The 17823-nt window shown below is 41.4% G+C and overlaps 1 protein-coding gene across 1 annotated transcript in view; it reads left to right on the top strand.

Annotated features, from left to right (window-relative positions):
• The window catches only part of LOC310822352 (calsyntenin-2-like), a gene marked incomplete at both ends in the record, with an annotated part of 149366 nt that overhangs the window by 70401 nt on the left and 61142 nt on the right, over positions 1-17823 (top strand). Inside the window, 2 exons of the mRNA XM_083694695.1 lie at positions 1897-2092; positions 12891-13099. Of these exons, the coding sequence (XP_083550821.1) occupies positions 1897-2092; positions 12891-13099 (405 nt within the window). The remainder of the gene's footprint in view (positions 1-1896; positions 2093-12890; positions 13100-17823) is intronic.

Raw genomic sequence — 17823 nt, 5'->3', positions numbered from 1 at the left:
AGATGTGTTAAGAAAGCAGCCACTTGCCATTCAATTGTTCATTTATCTCTGAAAAGAGGGAGGTCCACCATGATGGTCAACTCTGCTCACCTTGACCCCTTCTCCACCCATATGGTAAAATTTAATCCAGAAATACTATCAGCTTGCCATCCAATCACAGAGGCGTGAAATAATAACATTTCAGTCAGGACATTTATGTTGTCTTAATAAGTTTAATGAAAATGGTAATACATTAGGTTTGGCGTAATTTAGATGGCTCCGCTCTGATATAGCTCCCCGTCTGAAGTTAAACAACATTAAATTAAATACAACATTAAATACAATATTATAAGGAGCCCATCAACTTTTCAACCCCCCCGTAGGGAGATAAAAACACAGGGTGAACCTGCAGGTGGAAGCAGGGGCTGGGATGGGTGGGACAACCAAAATGTAACTTGCTTCGCCTGTGGTGAAAACACTTTTTAACCATGGTAGAGGGTTGCATAACTTGGCTCTTTTAAGCCTAGCCGCATGAACATGTGATGTGTTTTGCTTTCTTTCATATGTGGATTCAGCTGTCTGTCATCTGACGGCCAGCTGCCCTTCTCCTTAAAGTGCCCTGCCTGAACCTACGTAAACTTCATATCGTCATATTCGTCTTAATGGGAAACTTCTTTGGTTGGCTATGAGTATTCCATTTCTTCTCTTTTTTTACCAGAGCAATGAATTTTTCATTTGCGGTGAATTCCTTTATGGTGGCATGGCATTCCATGAGAAACCTGACATACAGACTGTTACCTCATATCTCTATCCTCATCACACACCATTTGCTTGCTGCCATTTTATGATTATTTTTTACAGCACACCACACTTCCTCGCATTGTAGGAGCCCATTTAATTCCGATAAGTCATTGTTCAAGTAATACAAAGGGAAAGTGGAGCATTCTCCCTCTCCCTCTCTCTCTCCATCATGGACAAATTGTCATTTCAACTCATGTTGAGGAGGGGGAGATGGGATTATGACAGAACGGGATGAAAGGGAAAGAAAGGGAATGCAGGAGAAAATAAAGTTGCTCTTATCAGAAGTCGCCAGAAGCAATGTGCACACAAAGCCCCGCCAGAATCCAATTTAGTCTTTCCTGTTAGTTTAAGTGATATCAGCGCAATTAGCCGTCACAGGTCAGAGTATATGCCTTGCGCTAAGTGATTTCCCCAAATCCCTTGGTAAATTACAAGCGAGTGCTCACTTCTGAAGCATTCGTCTTCCCAACCACTTCTGAAGCACTCCCCAACTCCAAAACGGACTCAGCTTTGTCCGACCTGTTAATAAATGTCATCCAGCTTTTTGGTCTTCTGTTTTAGTCCGTTCAACCACGCGTTCATAAACTGATTTTCTCCCTCTCTCGCAAACAAGGGTGACTTTGAGAGGTAGTTGGTTCTCCAGGCTTTACTAACGCAATTGTTGATTGTTATAACAAGTGGAGTGATAATGCAGCGTTTTTAGTTAGCTGCGTTGGAGGATTGTGGGCGGGTTCGTCCTTGTGTCTTCAGGAGAGCGATTAGGGAGTGAATGAGTGAGTTTGTTAACTCTGCTCCAGAGAGGTTGACCTTGACCTATTAAGCTTCGCTATGGGTTGTTGTTGTTATTGTTGTTGTTCTTTTCTGTTTTCTCCCTCTCTGCTCGAAATTAAACCAGAACTTTCCGGGGAATTCAAAATCTCAGAGGTGCTTAAACAGAGGAGACGTCAAATCCCCAATGCTGCTGGATTTGTTTGCATCAGCCCATTGCTCAAACTGTGTAAATAGATGTCTCAGATGATTCAGAATAGACTTTCTTCTTTTTCTCATTGACATTTACACACACTCCCTCCTACCCCCCCCCCTTTCTTAATTTCCCTCTCCTCCTTGTGCTACTAGGTGAGATCTGTGCATTTAAGATCCATGGACTGGAGGCTCCGTTCGAGGCGGTGGTGCTGAACGGGACGTCAGGTGAGGGCCAGTTGAGGGCCAAGGGCCTGGTGGACTGTGAGCTGCAGAAAGAGTACACCTTCATCATCCAGGCCTACGACTGTGGGGCTGGACCTGGAGGCACCGCCGGGAAAAAGTCCCACAAGTGAGTGAGATGTGTGTGCGTGTGTGTGTATGTGTGTGTGTGTGTGTGTGTGTTCCAGGTCTCATGAAGGTACAAAGCACTTTGTTCCTTAGCGTCAAAATATGATTAAATCATTACAGGGCATATTAAGGCGAACAAATGTTCTACAGGGTGTATAAATCTATTTCAGAAGGGATGCCCATTTTCATCAAAAACTTAGCTGAAAAAACTGAGCTGTTTTGAGATGAGCAGATTTCACTCGAACAGCATGTTTTCTATACATTTCACATTGTTTTAAAGGCTAAATCATAATGTATATATATATACTTTTCATGCCTTAAATGATAAGGTAAAGCTTTTAGTTTGAGATCAGTTGCTAACTCCTTACAACTGCACAGACTGGCTGTCTTGCATTACAGTTTAGCTAAAGTCAAGCTGACAAACTCATTATCTGAACTGTGAACGCAGTGAACGCAATGAGCTGAACGCAGTGAGATAGCTATGTGATTTGCTTAATGTCAGACAAAAAATCTTCATTTGAGCCACGGTGCGAGTGTCCGTGGTAATGCGAGGGGAATGCGATAGCTGTTACCTCAAAATAGAGTCGACTTTGGGAGTGGATTTCTCTAAATCGGTGTTCAGTAATACTCTGACTGTAACTGTTTTTTTCCTCGCTCATTATTGGGAGTTGAGACACAAATTTGGCATGGCTTTTGAACAATCATCAGAATAAAAAATATGTTTAGGGGCACAAGCGACGGAAAATGATGGAGCAAGTCACAAATGCAGACCCTTCTACCTCCCTAGGGAATTCTCAGCTGTGATCATTACAGCGGTATGCATTCCACCTCAGGCCGATACCACTCTGGCACTGAAAGAACTGTACAGGACTATTAATAGGCACAAAGCTTCTCTCCCATAGGCTGCATTCATTGTGGCAGGTGATTTCAATAAAGCCAATCTAAGGAAAGTTCCACCAGCATATTTCTTGGCCAACACGAGCCTTTAACACGCTGGATCATGTTTACACTCCTTTCAGGGATGGATTTAAGGCCCTCCCTTTCACCCCTTTTGGAAAATCAAATCATGCCTTTAGGCCATTACCTGCCTACAAGCAGAGACTGAAAAAGGAAGTGCCCATGAGAAGATCTATCCAATGCTGGTCTGAGCAATCAGAATCCATGCTTTGATTCCACTGGCTGGGATGTCTTCCAGGTGGCCTCGGAAAACACTGATGCATATGCAGACTCATAAAATGCATAGATGATGTTGTTACTAGGATTACTGTACGAACATCTCCCAACCAGAAACACAAATGTGAAGCAATAATGACATGTAACGAAATATAAGTGTATGTGTATGCAAGAAGGTCTATACACCAGTCATTTGTTAAAGTTAAAGAAATTAAAGTGAAAATTGCATTCTTCTTGCGCCTATGTGCCTTTACGCAAATGTGTCAGCAAAGTCCATGGCCAAATCCGTCAGCTCTTATGCTCCCAAATTCAACATTCAAAACAAAACTTTGTGCAAGATCCACAGACAAGTCAGTTGCACATTCCACATGTGTCTCGGGTTTTGTTCCGTGTGCATCTGCCCAACTGACACTGTCTCTTTGCGGGCAGGCGTGTGGGCTTGAGTGCACCAGGCTGGGGTTGATGAGTTGGAACAATCAGAGGCTGTGATGCTGCTTTTCTGGCCCTCATGAAATTTTCCAGACGAAACATGAACTCCCTCCTGCTTATGTCCTTGTTCATCCATTGCTTGTACAAAATGTGCACGTTGATACAAGCGAGCATGCTGTAAGACACAGCAACCGGCCAGTGCGAGTTCCTCCTTTCAATGAGTACAATCTGGCCATCTGGTCGAGCACATCCATACCAAACTATGGAAAAGAATAGAATAGAAACGGTTAGTATTATTTTCCTAAAGTAGAAAATAACAGCATGTTCAGTACAATGGATGTGCACAGTGCATGTAGCCTACAGTATAGATAACTGGCAGGTGCATACCTTTGTGTGATTGTAGTAGGTCACACACGTTTGGTTTTCTTTCTGGGTCACTGTTGATGGTGCAGAGAATGTAGACGTTCTTTCTTGGCTTACATCTGTAAACTGAGGGTCGCTTTGTCACTCTTCATCACCGATGTTGAGAGCAGCTCTCCCTGTGCTGCAAGTTCTGCACAGAGGATGGAAGCTCCCGTCTAATTTGGCCCTATTAATTTGTTCCAACCGGACTCGTTTTCCTTGCAATCAACTTGTTTGCCAGGGAAATTGATGTGAAGAAGTCCATGGTTACATTTCTTCCTTTGCCCAGGAAGAACTCCATCAGTTTCAGCACCACATTCTCACATTCGCTCTCCCACTGGCCAAGATGCATCTTTCCCCACGTATGGATATCCATTCAGCATGTATTTGGTGTCCACGTCAAGCTGCTAACCAAAGCTTTACAAACTTGTTGGGCTTGTTAGCCATGTACTGCGTAAAGCAGCACCAAGCTTTTTTGTAAACAATTGCTAATCAACAGTGATGTTGGTTAGCAATGAACAGACCTATGAAATACCTATGTATTGTCTCCTTCGACCCGGTGCACCTCAGTAACAGTATGGTTTCTGATTTGCTGCAACATCCCCATATCAAATAAACAGTGGACACTGTTGAGTGCATTGTTGATTTTTCCTCTTGCGTGAGCTGTAGACCCTGGCCTCTCCTTAATGACCCTGTGATGTCATTCTACCTGCTGCATTGTTGCCTGCAGGCTGTTCTATCCAAACTCTCCCATCCTTCCCAGTCTCCTGCTTCACCATGGCTGGTGGTGACACCGGCTAAGTCGGTTCCTTTCTGGGGTTTTTCTGTAGAGTCTGAAGCGTCAGAGGCCGAGGTAACACATTTTATGCCTGCTACCGTATTTATTATATTAAATAAAACATATGTTTAAAATAAAACGTAATAAAACATAATGTTATATTACATATTCTCATATTATTTTATGATACTAATATTTAATGAAGTACTTTGAATAGCACTACGGATAATTAAAGTTTTTGGGATAATTACAATATTTGGGAACTTCTTCTAGGATGTTTTTATATCACATAAAGAGTAACTGTACAAATTTTAATGCTTTAGTCCACCGCATATATTTTTTTTTTCACTAAGGCACCGGACTATGTGTTGCAGTCTGGAAGAACACATCGGATCACGTTGTCACACATTGTTAGCATATTGAAAGTTTATTAATTTAATAAAATTAAAAGTTAATTCTGATACTTTAATCACTTTACTTTATCGTGGTGAATACATATATAATTAAAGGAAAAGGGAAATGGTTCATTTTCAAGCGCTAGCAACATTTATAACTAGCTAGAGTTCTGTCCCCCGTTCTGAATAAAAGATACGTTGGAGCAAGGTTGGAGCTGATGTGACCCAAAGGTGTGATGTCCATAAATAAATATACAACTGCATTCATCAGACTAAATAACAAATTAGCTAGCAAGCTGATCAATCTACAAAGCTGGTGTGGATTTTCATTAGATATTCAAACTGGCACATTAGCTATAATCCACATGATGTATCCACTTGCTTTGGCTAATCCGTTTAACATGATTGGCCCCAAATATTACATGATGAGTCGTGATCTACTGAACTATCATTCATGCCCCTTTCCATTAAATTAACTCAGATCTTAGATTTTAGTAACTTAGATATGTGCTTTAAAAACTTGTTTGGAGTGAGAGAAGTAATTATCACATTGCTCCTCTATTACATTTCTTCCTTCCTTCCTCCTTGCCCACTTGCCATTATCCAAAGCAAAAATATTTGATATCTATAGATGAGTGCTCCCAACCACACTAACACAAATTAGGTGCTAAATCTTCAAAGAGGACTGAACGAGTGCATAGCATGTTTTTGGAGGGGAGCTAATCTGAATTGGACTTCTGTCATGCCCCCATTTCCACGTCCAGCTTTCAAAACATCCTTGCGTAGTTGACGGGGTAATGAGAAAGATGGCAGCCTTACAGCGTTGCAAAGTGGCTTGATGTATGGACACATTTGTTTATAAGTTGAATACAATGGCAATCATTTTTTAAACAACCAAGCTCTTCTTTCTCTCAATGGAATTAGAATGTAATGGAATTACATTTTTGTCAATTTCTACTCTTATACACATGAAAGTTTTAAAAACGTATAACTTTGGCTCTCAGAGGTCCCTTTTCCTTACCTGTAGCTGGTCTTTGGTTCATGCCCATAGTGTGAGACCGGTCTACACCACCATGACAACACAGCCAATAAACTCTTTTAAAGAGTCAGACTGATAAAAACGATTTGCCACACCTGAACAGGGCCTCCTCTGAAATTGCTTTCACTACGGCCTTTATGACTGTGCCATTTCTACTCACTGTGTGTCTCTTCTCACTCTCACACTGCTCACCCCTCTCACCTCCCTCAGCAGGGAAATTATAGTTTGCTATCTATCACACACACACACACACACACACACACACACACACACACACACAAACCTAGAATTATACTAGCAGGTGTGTGTGAGTATGTGAGTGTGGGAGAATGCTTAAGTTTTATGTTGGCAAAAATGTGTGTGTGTGTGTGTGACAGAGAGTGTTTGTGTGTGTGTGCGCGTGTGCGCGTATGTGTTGAAAACTGAGTGTGTGAATTTTCAATGTGTCATCAAGTCAAAAAGTCAAAGTCAAAGTGGCTTTAATGTCAATTCTTCACATGTCAAGACATACAAAGGAATCGAGAGGACGTTTCTCACTCTCCCACGGTGAGGCAGATAAAGTGCCCAGGCACCACGCACTACAAACAAGTAAATAACTACCATCCCAATCTAGGACTATTTACATCCCTATATGAAGAAACCCCAGTGAACCAGTGATGCAGGCTGTGTGGGAGCACACAAGGACAGTCTCAGTTTTAATAGCCTGCCCTCCTCTGGCATGTCTCTGAGGAACAGTCTGGCCTGTTCTGACTAAAGGAAGTCTGCTTCTCTCAGATTCAGAGGAGAAAAGAATCCCTGCCTAAGGCTCAGCCCAAATTACACATGACACGTCAGCCTCGCAGAAGAAGAGCAGTCAAGAAAATTATCCGCTAAAGAGGACAGGCCACAGGATCAGGGATGACACAGGACCGCCAAGCTCTCACTTAAACTCTCTTTATCTTCCTCTCTCATAGCTGTCTTTTGCTCTCCTTTCCTCTTCTTTTTTTCTCATTGTTGTTTCTGATTTCTTAATCATTTCCTTTTCCTGTCTCTCTCCTGTGCCCCTTTCCCTTCTTGTATCACATTGGTTTCAGAGTTGTGCTTTATTTATTTTTTTCCAATGTAATTTCTAAGTACATGTATAGTAGATACCGTATCATTTTTGTAGGCCTACAAATAGAGGGTTGTATCTAAGAAAACAGAGAAGCCTTTATACTGTATGAGGTTTATCTTTTGTATTTTGTTCATTCCTCTCTCCTTAGTATGACAGTGTTTCTACTGTGTGTCTTTACCAGGAGATCTTCAACCTTTTTTGACATCAAACTGGCTGAATACCAAGAACAGTCATAGCCTTTTAACTGGTACCTTGGCTGTGGAACTGGCCTTCAATTATTAAAAAAATTTACATTTTTAAAGCTCTTCCTTGGGAATGGTGACTTTTTTGCACTGAGCAAAACCTGATATAGTGCCAATTTAGCCTGGCGTTTTTGGAGCCTGTTGCGCCCCCTATAGGTTAATGACATGAAATTAAGTAAGGTCAGCTTCAACATTTTATATTTGGTTCGGAGTGTCTAGCCTAAAAGATCAAAGAAGAGTAGCATTTTTAAGTTCACCATAGAAAACCAATGGCCCATTGAAACCCATTTTGAATCATACAACTTCAAATGCTTATAGAATCTGTCTCTCTTTTTTTTTTTTACATGTAACAAATAGGGGTTTTTAGCTCTTAAAATAAGCACTGTTTTCATGGGCTTATATGAGAGATTTGTACAGTCGTCCCCTCAGGGTCATGGCCTCTTTGGATGTATGGTAAAAGAGGGCTTATTGCTAGTGACTACTGTCATATCGCTGGATTGTCCCACTGAACAATACAGAATTCTGTAGGCTATACTCTTAATCAGCTCTGCATTCAACATAATCTTTCCACCAGTGGGAAATTAAATGTAGTTCTCAATAGCTGCTTTTCAACAGTGGTGCCAGTTGACAGCAGGTGTTCAGAGCACAGTTGTAGCAAAGGTTGTAGAACAATCATTGTGCTCGCGTAATTACAGCTGCCACTGGCCACGCTCGGCTCACTCGAATGGAAGCATTCTGGGCAAGTAGACTCCTGCGCTCTAGAGCGCAATATTTATTTTAGAAACTCCACAGTAGATAATATAGGTCATACCTCTACGTTTGTAAGTGACTAGCAATATTGTCGAAATTCCACCTAGTCTATTTGTAGATCAAGGTAATTCAGTTAGCATAGTGATCAAGGACCACAGATCATCAAGAATCGCAGCCACCCCAGCCATGCCCTGTTCTCTCTGTTACCATCTGGCAAATGGTACCGGTATCCAGACACAGACCAACAGGTTCCGGAACAGCTTCTACCTGCAGGCCATAAGACTGCTCAACTGTATATGATAAATAAACTTTGATTTGATTTAATTTGATTTCAGATCTACAGGAAATCCTTAGGGTTAGGGATGAGGGGGCCAATTTATATTTCTGCATCTCTCTCTGAGTGACAGTGTCACCTCTCTCAGCTCCCCCAGCCGTCCCTCCCATCCAGATCCAGCAGTAAGAGATTTATTACAAGCATGCCTAGGTGTTAAGTGTTCAGGGGCTGTTGAGGTGGTGTAATGCATGTACATCTGGGTTTAGTGTTCTCGCCTCTGTGTGTAGTCTAGGACGTTAACCCATGACTCCTATGGGTGGCCCACAGTCCAGAGTGACTCGACGGCTAATCTGGTTATAAACCCCCCCCCCCCCCCCCCCCCCCCCCCCCCCATCTCCCCTGCCCTGTTCTTCCCCGTGTGTGGTGCAGCAGTGGTTATTAAACTTGTCACTTGTGATTCTGAGTGGGCCGTATGTTCCTCACCTCTCTCTGCCGGAGATTTGGAAGCTGTAATTATCTTGCCGGATGGCAACACCTCCCCAACCTGAGACTGAGAGGAGAGACACACACACACACACACCCACACACCCACACACGCACACACGCACACACGCACACACGCACACACGCACACACGCACACACACACACACACACACACACACACACACACGCACACGCACACACATGCACACTCACATGAAGAAGAAAAAAAGATAGATCCAATTGTTAGCATTGATATTTTCTCTTTTTCGGACCATTCTCTGTAAACCCTAGAGATGGTTGTGCGTGAAAATCCCAGTAGATCAGCAGTTTCTGAAATACTCAAACCAGCCCGTCTGGCACAACAACCATGCCACGTTCAAAGTCACTTAAATAACCTTTCTTATCCATTCTGATGCTCGGTTTGAACTTCGTCTTGACCATGTCTACATGCCTAAATGCATTGATTTGCTGCCATGTGATTGGCTGATTAGATATTTGCGTTAACGAGCAGTTGAACAGGTATACCTAATAAAGTGGCCAGTGAGTGTATATTTGCTAAATTGATTTGCCATGTTCATTGCAGATAGGGTTAGGTTAATTACAAATTATGTTGCAGGCCATGCAAATGCTATGTGAGGTTTAACATTAGGCCGTCACCCTACTCACCCTTTCGCTGTGGTGGAACATGGTCAAATATAGCTACAGTGACACAGGGTCACCTCTGGTCTGTCTGAAGAGACAGATAACAAGCTGCAACATAATCGAATGTCTGTGCAGGTTATACAAACAACGTAAACAACACAAAGATGTGTAAACTTTAAGAATATGAAAACTCACGAAACAGATCACCCTTTAACAGGTGTCAAAATCTGTAATATGCTTAACAATATAACAAACAGGAAACAGAATATGCCCCATGTGTGGTCTAAAGCCACTTAATAAAAATCTCAGGGATACCCTGAAAGATTCTATGTATGGCAGTGTTGATACACCTATTCCTGTAGCTAATCTTTACTTCCCAAATGCACTATGCATATTTAATAGACTGACAGTACTTGCCCCTTCTGTGTTACTTCAGAAGCCACTGGTCTGGCTTTGAGTAACATCATCTGGAAAGCATAAGACTGAAACATATGGCATCTGCACATGGGTTTCTAAATATTACATGTAAAAAAAAACATGTTATGTTAGCTTGTCACACAGTCATCCATTATAGTGACTGACTGGGAATTTCCCACAATGTAGGAGGCACAACGTTGCAGATGTCAAGGAGATCATGGATTGGTCAGGGAATCAATGATGATAGTTAGTGAACAAGTTTGATCTGACTCCTATAGAACAAACGATGATTCAGAGGCTCTCTTCTTGCATACATTTACCAAATATAATGAAAACAATCATTTTAGTCAGAAAACTCTTAAACACAGTCAGCATCGAAAGCAACACACTAGACTCTTTGAATATCAGATTTAGTTGTGAATCAATTATACAAATAACTAGTTAAGTAAGAGACATCTCCTGACATATTATATGTCGAAAATATCTCTCCCAATTATGAGAAGATTCTAATTACCGAAATCACAACGATACAAACATCAACGTATTCTACGCTGAGCGTTGGGTCGTGCAAACACAAACTAATTGACTATAAAGGCATTTCTAGGCTAACCGGGTCATTAGGTATTCAAAGCAGAGTTCTAGCAGATTATCCTAGCATATAGATTCATCTGTTGCATTTTCGGACAAATGAGAAAAACATAATCATCAATTGAGGAGATTCAGTTAGACCAGAAATAATGTAAGCAAACCAGTTTACAATCCAGTCAAATAGCTCCCCCATCACATCCATCCATTTTACATTGGTTGGCATTCTGCGGACAGCAAAGCAAGAATTTCATTGTACAGGGAAACATGTTTTTTACTGTGCATATGATAATAAACACTTTGAATCTTGAATCTTGAATCCATCCAGGATCTGTAATCGATAGTGTCTGACATGTGTCAGTGAGGGGACCACTGCCGTCGGAGCTCTCTGGGGTGGACAGGAGGGGACCAAATCTAGTATGGGATTATCCTGTATTGAGTGACATCCCTGTGGATTGGAATGGTTTCTCTATTGCCATGTAGTATACATCTTCGGTTTTGTCAGGGTTGCACGCTTCCTTTCTAGCCCAGCTCTGACATGATTCTACAACTCCACTTGTCATCAAGCTTGTTAGTGGTGAGAGAGAACAAAACATGTGCATCTCTTGGTTGTTCACTAGGACCAGAGTTGTGAAACACTGGTGTGATGCAGACCCTCTTGGTTTGGTGGTGTTGTGTGGTTCTCTGGTCAGTTGGTTCCTCTTGGACTGGAGGAGTTCTGTGGTTCTCTGAACCCCCATGCTCAGTTCGTTCCCTCATTGTCTTTTTGGGTTAGCCCTCCCTATTCCAGATCACTGCTGATTGGCTTTGTGGCTTTGACAGGGATCAGAGGAAGCATGGCCTTAGGCTGGGGTTGGCACCATTAGGCTGGGATTGGCCAACTGTTCACACTCTCTGGCACTAGGGAGCAGGCGTCTGTTTCTGCCAGATGTGATACCACACACACACACCCGGCAACAACAACAACAATACACACACACACACACACGCTCAATCCCCAGTGGTGTAGAACATATGTTTGACTCCCGCTGCTTCCCCCATGGAGAGGGGGAGTCGTGAGAAGGAGGGGGGTGATGTTTATGAGAGACAGATAAATATGACAGAACGAGCTGCAGTGAGGGATTTACTACCCACCCTCACACTCCCTACGTCTGCTATTGGCAGTGTTACTGCTGCTGTTAGTGTTAGCATGACCGCTAGCACATCACCATTCATAGCCCAGCACATCCCTGATTTCCAACAACTGTGTGTGTGTGTGTGTGAGAGAGAGAGAGAGAGAGAGAGAGAATGAAAGAGAGAGATATGTTTAGGCAGTTAAGACTTTCAAATGTGTGTGTGTGTGTGGAGACAGCCAGACACAGAGTGTGTGTGTGTGTGTGTGTGTGTGTGTGTGCGCGCGCGTGTGCATTTATATACAGTATGCGTTTTGTGACAGAGAGAGATAAGATGGTGTGAAAATCCATTCTGGACATATCCAGTTTCCCGCTGTCTCTCTTTGTTGGCCAAGTGGAATCTCTTGCCCAGCAGATGTTAGCGAGGAGCTTAGATCTCACTTAACGAGGATAATTCTAGTGTCATTATGATTTTCATTATTCTAATTCTAAGCGATGTATGCTGTCTGTTGTGCTTTTTTCATGCTGCTCACTTGCAGGAGTTTTTATTCATATGTTTTTTGTCTTCAGCCAACATTATTTCCAAGGCTCAGCAAGCTCTCATCATTGATGAATAAATCAATCGATTGATTATATAATCAGTCACTCCTCCCTCAGACTCCCACACTATGGCCACAGTAAGATATTGTTCAACACAGTTTTTATTTTTTCATAATTAGATTATTGGATTTCATTAACCACAATTTAATTTAAACGGTTGATGAATAGTTTAGTAAATGATGAATAGAAATATGTATATAAATGTCATAGTAACATTGGGTTAACTATACCAACCGGATAGTTATTGATTGGAAATAAGTGCGTCCTGTCACCTCTGTCAAAACCTAAACATGCCTTAGCCAACCCCACTCTTCATCCCTCCACTCTATTCAGGTCAGTGATTTTCTCTTCCCCTGACCTCTGTGTCCCTCTGCTGTCCCTAGGGCGGTGGTGCACATCCAGGTGAATGACGTGAACGAGTTTGCGCCAGTGTTCCGGGAGGCACAGTACCATGAAGCGGTAACAGAGGGGAAGATCTACGATAGCATCTTACAAGTGGAGGCCACGGACCAGGACTGTTCCCCGCAGTACAGCCAGATCTGCAACTACCAAATTACCACCACCAACACACCCTTCGCCATCGACCGCAACGGTCAGTAACAACCTCAGCACCACCATATTGCACTGATTCTTGAGATAAGGGACAAAACATGTTTTAGGTCTTCTTCTTGTTTTTTTTAAAATACTACATTAATTTAAAATGGATATATTTATAGACAAAGGTCTCAGCTAACAAACCATGTAAGGTTTTTTTATTAAAACACTTTTTATGAAAATGTACATTTATTCACTTCAAAACTTGATTTATGTCAACTCTGTCAGACACACCAAGAGTGTAAAGTCTTCAAGTATCTAATAAGGGTGTTCAGTAACAGAGTTAAGTGATAAAATGCATTTTATACATTTTTGTTCTGATTTCACACTCTTTTGAAGAATCTAATTTTTAAATTCCTTAAATTTTGTACATTCATTTTTAATATTAAGCATATATGATCAATGTCTTAGGCAAAGAAGACATCATTGCATGTCGTTCAGCTGGTGTTTTAATATATAAACAATAAATTGAACAAAGAGTAACATATTTCTTTGAAAAAGGACAAAAACCTTCATCTGACGGTGTTGACAAACAACTGACGTTGTTGACAAACAACTGATGATACATCAGGGGCTATGCTGTAGAGCTCTCTTGTACGGCTTGATTGGAGTGGTGATGCCTTCCCTGTTAGTTTCAGAAGAATGTCTTTGACTGGACAGAAACAGACATCCCTCCTCCCATGTTTTGGGTGTGCATTCGCTGCTGGAAGCATCTGCTCAAACTCCACTTTCACATCTTGGTGCTCAGTGTCTCGCCACCAGTGGTCTGCTGGTCATCATACACCACTGCTAGCCAGTCTCCATCCTCAATGCTGTCGATAGTTATTTTGACTATACTGCCCAATAGGACCTTTCAGCGGCTCCTCTTCCATTTCCTCCTGCATCAACTCTTCTATTTCCTCCATCTCCTCTTCCATCACCTCAATCAACATGGCCAAAGGACCTTTCTTCCTGGCCCTTGCATCAGTCTGCTGTTCCTCTGTGCAGCCATGTAAACAGAAAGTAGCTGGGGTAAAGCATTGGCAATTCAATGGCTCACTGCAAAAGCATGATAGATGTCTGTGGCACACCTTGATGTGGGGTGACCTGGTGTATTTTTCTAGTCGATGGAACCTGTTTGAGTTGTTGCGTGAGAAATGTGTCATATTTTTCCATGTCTTCTTCTTCAATGTGATACAGCTGAACACCATTCAGACTGTTTGACATCTTTTCCAAAAACTCTTTTCCATCCGTCACATAATTCCCTTGCAGAACCAATTTGTCTGCTGATCTTTTTACTGTTCCCCATCTGGTGCACCCTTGTCGTGGGATGTTGGGAAATAGTTCCATGTGGTTCTGTTGAAGCCCAGTATGGGTGGTACCTCAGAAAGGCAGAAGAAGTTCTTCCTGTTTTTATACTGCCTACTGGGACCATCTGACCAAAAGTACACAGTGGTTTCCGATGGAAATTTTGTCCAAACATCTTTTAGGACTGGATCCATGCAGCATCTTGTCTCTTAGACTCTGAAACTGTGTAAAATGCTGCCTTTTCACCTTTGGTGTAATACATTCCAGTATGAAGATTCAACTACGGCAAATTATGGCCGAAATGGCAGGCTTGAACTTCAGAGGCATACCTGCACTTCCAGGATTCAGAAAAATCAACATGTATGATGACTGTGTTCTCACTGCAGGTCTCAGTTCAATTTCTGTGTGCTTTAGCTTGATTGTGAACCAAGCACACGTGTTGTGGTCTCACTTCTAAGTTTCTCCTCATAGAGATGGAGCAGCTCTACAAAACTCCCGCTGTGCAAGTTAAGTTTCATGTTGAAGTGGATCCCACTAGCTTCTTCTTGAACTCACTCCCACTGCCTCCATTCTACATTGATTCCACCTTGCTCTGGGACCAGAACCGTGTGTTTGTTTAAGCACTGTAAACAGGTGCAAAGAAGGCAGGCCTCACTTACGGGAGAGCAACAAACTAATTGAAAGCTGTCCTCTAGTTTGGTCGACTTCACAACACCCGAAGACCTTAAAACCTGAAGCATTAAGCATGTATTTTCATGATACTGACACGGACATGTCTTCCTATCAGATGCTTTTGGTTCTGTAACATAGAAGGGCTACAGAGCACAGAAGGAAGAGTAACTGAGATTCACATTTGGGTTCCTGTTGATGAACTCACTGGAGGTTGATCATGGAGTCAGTCAGAATCATTCGCTGGTGCTTAATCTTTTTTTTTTTTTTTACCCTGGAGAAATGTTGCCTTTTTCTGTGCTGTCTGTTTCTTCTCACTCACTAACTTGTAAGTCAAACCAAACTGGTGGATCTTATGAAGAACGCAATACTTCTTTGGAATCTTGCCTGATAATGTCAGTTGTCGATAAGTTGTCAGTTGCCCGTGACACAGGAGTTTGTTTTTTCATGTTAAGTTCTCGACAGAGAACATTGTGGAACAGAAGAGCTCTCTTGATGTTAGGATTCCTAAATTGGCTTCCTGATATCATCCTCTCAGTTTCTGTCTGTGGAGTCTATTTGCATTTTATCTCTTCTTTTTTGTTTGCCATTTGATTTGTCAATTATTTGAGCCTTCTTTTTTCGCCATTTTTGCTTTCTCAGTCGATTTCGCTGTTTCGTTATCTTCATAATTTTCTCTTTCAAACCTTTTATTTCCCTTGAATGCCTTTTCCTAGTTTTCTTCTCTCCTTCTCACTTGCAAGATCACGTCTGCTCGTAGTTGGCTTTTCGGTACTCTGGTCTAGTGGACTATCTGGAGGTATGTCTACTTGCTGCACTGCCCTGCACTTTCTAGACCTTTTCTGAGCATCCTTCCAATATCTTCTCTGATGCCTCTGCTCTCTTGCTCCCAATTCCCCTGTTTGTCTCACTTTTTTGTCTTGAACCCTTGTCTTCCACCTTTGTCTTTCCTTCTTTAGAATCACACTTCTGCTGTCTGGGTTCCACTGTTTAATTTCTCTCTTCTCTTCCCTCGACACTCCCTATTTCTCTTTCTTTGCTCTTCCACTGACAGTTTCATTCTAGCCATGCTTGCCTACAGTAGAGATAAAAGCAATAAATATGAGTTTGTCTTTATTGGGAGATGGATGAGGGACGTTAGCTAACTAGCATATGTGGATGTTAAGATAAACAAAGTGGTTTCCCCTGAACCACACCTCCGTAGCACCCCCCTGTTGTGTGGTCATTTTCTCAAGAATGACTTGCCCACACTATATTATCCCTTACATAGAAAGAGTTTTTGGGAGCACTTGTCAATCTTGTCAGCTTAAACGTCAACTCCATCAGACATAGAACATGACGGAGTTGACGTCTGATGGAGTTGAATTGAATGTTTTTCCATCTTAACCATGTCTTGTATACTGGAGTCATGACACGTTAAAGCTGTCACTGTAGTGAACAACATTGTTCGTTTAAAATATCATAAAATTGAAAACTACCAGACCAAGTGTACTACTGTTGCATCCACCTAGAGCAGGAAGTGGAAAAGGGGTCCTCAGGGTTATAGCTGACCATGACATTTCCTGATTTATTCAGGATTATAAAAAAATCTAACAGAGTTGAAGGAACTTTGATGGGCAGTTTTTTATAGAAAATATAATTTAAAGTTCACTTTAGGTATTGTGTGATATCTTATTTAACCATTCATTTAATTTGATATTTATATTTATGCATTTGTAGCATTTTTAAACACTTTTTTCACAGTTTGACATTGTGACCTCTTGCTAAGTTAAGTTACATGTACTTTCCAAGTAAAGAGCCTGCATTTTAACAAATTCTCATGAAATTATTTAAAAATATACATGAAATTAATTTCATGAGTATACACAGGTCCTTTAGATTTAACTTTAAGTATTTGTATTATTATTAATTTCTTGATTTTTCACGCAAAGAACACTTTTCAATGTAGGACATGTTTTGACCCTTATCTCAAGAATCAGTGATTGTTATTATGGAATCCCTTTGGTATAGGAGGAACTTCACAGCTCCAAATATCAGAGACAAGGACAGGCACTGACAGAAGAGCCATCACTCTTACCAAATCAGATCTCTCTATACAGTGCCTTCGGAAAGTATTCAGACCCGTTCACTTTTTCCACATTTTGTTGTGTTATAGACTCAATTTAAAATGGGTTAAATTAAAAGAATTTGCCATCAATCCACACACAATACCCCAGAATGCCAAAGTGAAAACAGGTTTTTAGAAATGTCAGTAAATTTATTCAAATGTACATAAGTATTCAGGCCCTTTGCTATGACACTAACATTAGCTAAAATGCAAAAATGACATGTCAAACTATTATCCTTGCATTAAGATGGACTCAATTCAACTTATTGAGTGATTTGTTGTACATTTTTGCATTTTAGCTAATTTTAAGAGTGTCATAGCAAAGGGTCTGAATACTTATGTACATGAGCTATTTCTGTATTTCTATTTTAATAAATTTACTGAAATTTCAAAAAACGTGTTTTCGCTTTGTCATTCTGGGGTAGTGTGTGTAGATTGATGGCAAATTATTTTAATTTAATCCATTTTAAATTGAGTCTATAACACAACAAAATGTGGAAAAGGTGAAGGGGTCTGAATACTTTCCGAAGGCACTGTAGATATCGCTCACACAAACTGTCTCTCTCTCTCTCTCTCTCTCTCACACACACACACACACACACACACACACACACACATACACATACACATACACATACACATACACACACACACACAAT

The sequence above is a fragment of the Argentina silus genome (assembly GCF_951799395.1).
Source record: "Argentina silus genome assembly, chromosome: X".
NCBI classification, from domain to species: Eukaryota; Metazoa; Chordata; class Actinopteri; order Argentiniformes; family Argentinidae; genus Argentina; species Argentina silus.
Note: the sequence above shows the minus strand (reverse complement) of the source record. Positions and strands in the feature narration are given on the sequence as shown.